This window comes from Branchiostoma lanceolatum, chromosome 8 (assembly GCF_035083965.1).
Source record: "Branchiostoma lanceolatum isolate klBraLanc5 chromosome 8, klBraLanc5.hap2, whole genome shotgun sequence".
NCBI lineage: Eukaryota > Metazoa > Chordata > Leptocardii > Amphioxiformes > Branchiostomatidae > Branchiostoma > Branchiostoma lanceolatum.
This window is the reverse complement of record NC_089729.1, coordinates 19,476,220-19,479,980: the sequence shown is the minus strand read 5'-3', so window position 1 is coordinate 19,479,980 and position 3,761 is coordinate 19,476,220. Positions and strand designations below refer to the sequence as shown.

General features: G+C 37.2%; 1 protein-coding gene across 1 annotated transcript; it reads right to left on the bottom strand.

The window, feature by feature from the left end:
• Positions 1–690: 690 nt before the first annotated feature.
• Positions 691–3,761, bottom strand: LOC136439561 (cartilage intermediate layer protein 1-like). The gene is made up of 4 exons (XM_066434982.1): positions 3,728–3,761; positions 3,015–3,296; positions 1,845–2,128; positions 691–1,354 (listed from the first exon to the last, which is right to left on the bottom strand). Exons 1-3 carry the CDS (start codon positions 3,759–3,761, stop codon positions 1,857–1,859), a joined length of 588 nt encoding a protein of 195 aa, XP_066291079.1. The 3' UTR covers positions 691–1,354; positions 1,845–1,856.

Below are 3,761 nucleotides of genomic sequence, written 5' to 3'. Positions count from 1 at the left end.
TGAGGCTGAGAAATTTTTGTTTACCCTTTGTATCTTAAAGTTTACACTGTGTAAATATCATTAGCCTGTATCGCCTGCTAGATATAGATGTCTGCATGTGCTGCATGCATGCCCATCCACTATTCATGGTGGACAAATCAGGGAATTGATTCGGTTTGAACCTTTAACGAAACTTTAGCGAGATAAATCAGCTAAATATGTTCCTGTGTATTCCGAATAAGAACTGTTCTATTCAGTCAGGGTGTAGCGACGTCCGGTTTCCTAATTTTTCTAACCAAACGAATATGAACAATCTGTTTCAGTATGGTCACTTTATCATTTATTTCTTGCCAAATCTTTGATTCAAGATCGCCCTGTACATGTCTTCCAATGTAATCGAGATTTAGAAAGCGCAGTTGTTTACTTTTGATAGAGATATTTTTGCTGGAACCTTTTATGATTACAGTTGACTTTTCTCCCTGCTTTTAGTACCTTTCTCTGCCTTCCAAACGTCTACAAAAAGTTTCATTTAAAATCTAGCACCATTCATCAATTGTACCTTTCTTGTTTTGGCGAAGAAAATAATACAAGACTGGCTCGTTGTAATAAATTGCTTATTTTCTTATAAAGACTAATTATATCAAAATATTCAAAGTGATTAAGTCAAAAGGCGGTCATGTATATATGAATAAGAAAATATTCGACACAGAGTATTTTAAAATTCCCAGATTTTAATTCACCGCTGTTCTAGGTAGATATGACAAATTGGATCTTCGAATATAATGAAGACTTAAAAGTATTTCTATTGTTCAAATATTTCATTCAATTAATAGTAATTGCTTAGAAGCATTTATCAAATGAAAAAAAAAATGATTATATTTCTGTTTAAGAAAGGTCCTACATTAGTAAATTAGCTATTCTATAGGCTGACATTATTCAATACCAAAATGTAAATTATAGTCTAAATACGTCTCCAATTATTTTAAGATGTGCTCATAATCAGAAAACGGTGTTAATTTTTTGCGTTCTCGTCATGTAAGGCATATATTCCATTAGCTCATTTGCGGCTTTGTAGCAATTTACTAGATCATATAGAAACTTCTGTTATTACTAAGATTTTCTATTATAATATCTCTTCTTCGTAATCTACTCATAATCGTATAAGTACAATCAGAAGCGTCTAATGTATTTGCTCTGTTACAATGCATGCGTAATAGCTGTTAGCTATTAATTCAGCTAGCTCTAGATTGAATATTTGTATCAAAAACGTCCCGCATGTTTGTTCTATCTTTAGTTATAAGAAATGACATTATGAGTACATCAAACGCGATCTTGATACTCTACATTCGGTCTAGATGTCAGATATAACTCCATCCTGCAAAACAAAAAGAAAAACAGGGATCAACTATAGATATATACAAATAAATAAATTAATGACGCACTCAACCCCATGATTGATATCTATTTTGTACTTTTGTAGTCTACATATTTCTTGTCTTTTATATGTATATCTCGAAGCAGCATCCATGGCATCCAACATAATTCAATTTTATCTCAAGATACGTAAGCGAAATTGTGAAAGAAGAAAGCACACTGTTATATTTAAAAACGTCAATTACTTCTATTCAATGTTGTTCAAAATGCAATGTAGGTATATTATTTTCAATAGCAATAACGTTTAAGGAACCTTCAATATAATTTTGCATCCATAAACTTCCAAAAACAATGTAAAATCGTCAACTTGTGTGGAGATCTAGATTTGTCGCATCAGGTGATTTCAATTGTATCAGACTTTCTACTAAACAAATATTTGAACAACGATTTGGAGGAAAATTTTAACACATCTAAATAAACGCTCCACATACCTCATATAGTATTCAGGCACAGCAGAAGCGGACTTCGTAGTCGAGGCAGTAGCGGTCAGTCTGGTCACTGTTCTTGCAGACGAAGCCGACTGTCGTGTCAAAGTAGGAGAACTGTTCTCCTGTTTGGGAGGCCGGGGTTTGGGTCCCTCGGCGACGGGCTTCGATGGCCGAGGGTGCGGAGCAGATCTGTCCAGGATTCTCCCTCCGGAGGTCGGTCAAAGTCTCCCAGTCCCCGGTGCCACTCGGGTTGTCACGGTCATACCAGCTGGTCCAACGGGTACATGCTAAATTATTTCAAATGTGGATTGTAACTGCTACGTACATAAAGAATGAAAAGTTGTTACTAGATAATAGAATCTAAATCATAAATCAAGTTTTGAAAGCGGGCCCGGTGCTTACCGGGAATAGATAGCATGCTAGCCGAAGTTTTTAACTTTTTGTGGATGACGAAAAAGCTATCAATCTCATTTTTTAATTTAAAAAAGATGCTGTAGGAAGACGATTTAGATTCTCCTACCTGTAAAAAATTAGATACATTTCATTTTTCGTGTATGTAGCATTGTGCACCGACTAGATAAAACACTCTATTCCGAAGTTTTAGCTTGTAAAATATCAAGTCTTCTCTTTGTGGTCTGTGAAAGTGAATCAGGAATCCCGTTTCTGGTGCATTAAAGTAAGATAGCAACCCTTTATCTCATCCTTTTGCACCAAATGGTGTCTTCGGTCTTCTTATATTGTGAAAAAAAAACATAACTGACCCTTTATATATTTGTTCTTTAGATCTGCAGGATTTAGTTTTATAAATTTTATTAAAGTGAAATAGACATAAAAAGGCAACCCTTTACTCAATTAGTTTTCCTTTGTTAACAAAGAAATGACTCGGTAGCCGGAAATGACATTAAAAACCAGAAGGAGATTCAAATATTATCTTTTCCGGTTCCAAAATTGATACACTTGTCATTCTTTTTCATCAAAAGACAGTTAAAGATTTTGATTTAGTAAAAAATGGTAATAGCAACAGTGTTGACTCTGATTTTTTTTTAAATCGTTGCTGGATGTTTTCTGTTGCTTCCCGTTGTTTTCTATTGTTATCCGTTTTCTTTTTGTTGCTTTTTTGGGGGTAGGGGCTGGTTTTGGCTGTTCTTGGTATACAATTGTGTTAATACTCACGGGCACAGCAGAAGCGCACTTCGTAGTCGAGGCAGTAGCGGTCAGTCTGGTCGTTGTTCTTGCAGACGAAGCCGACTGTGGTGTCGAAGTAGGAAAACTGCTCATCTGTTTGGGAGGCCGGGGTTTGGGTCCCTCGGCGACGGGCTTCGATGGCCAAGGGTGCGGAGCAGATCTGTCCTGGATTCTCCCGCCGGAGGTCGGTCAAAGTCTCCCAGTCCCCGGTGCCACTCGGGTTGTCACGGTCATACCAGCTGGTCCAGCGGGTACATACTGGAGTTTGTTCTATTGTGGATTGTTATTGTTAGTACATGAAGAATGGAAACTGAATCATGAATGAGCTTTTGAACCGGCCCGGAGCTATAATCCATAGCAGTAACCAGGGGCAGATGGTAAGCTAGGCTTATTTTCTAAATTTTAAGGGAGACTTTTAGGCTTGAGAAATATATCGGTTTCAGTTGAAACTGAAATATCCACATTTGTAAACAAATCAACACATTAACACCATTTTCCTTACCATGCAAATATTGGATCAGTTCCACGTAAATCCTTTAAAGAAATGGTAATTTGCCAAGTTGTTTGTTTTTTATCTTAGACACTTCTTAGCTAGCTATATTACTTTAACCTACTAGATGCGTACCTCTCCTACAGACCAGGTCGGTTCCACCCCAGGTCCCATACGCGCAGGCCTAGGTCCTTACGGTATTACCGGAGACTCTGAGGTATCCAGGGTGGCACCGGTAGTAACAT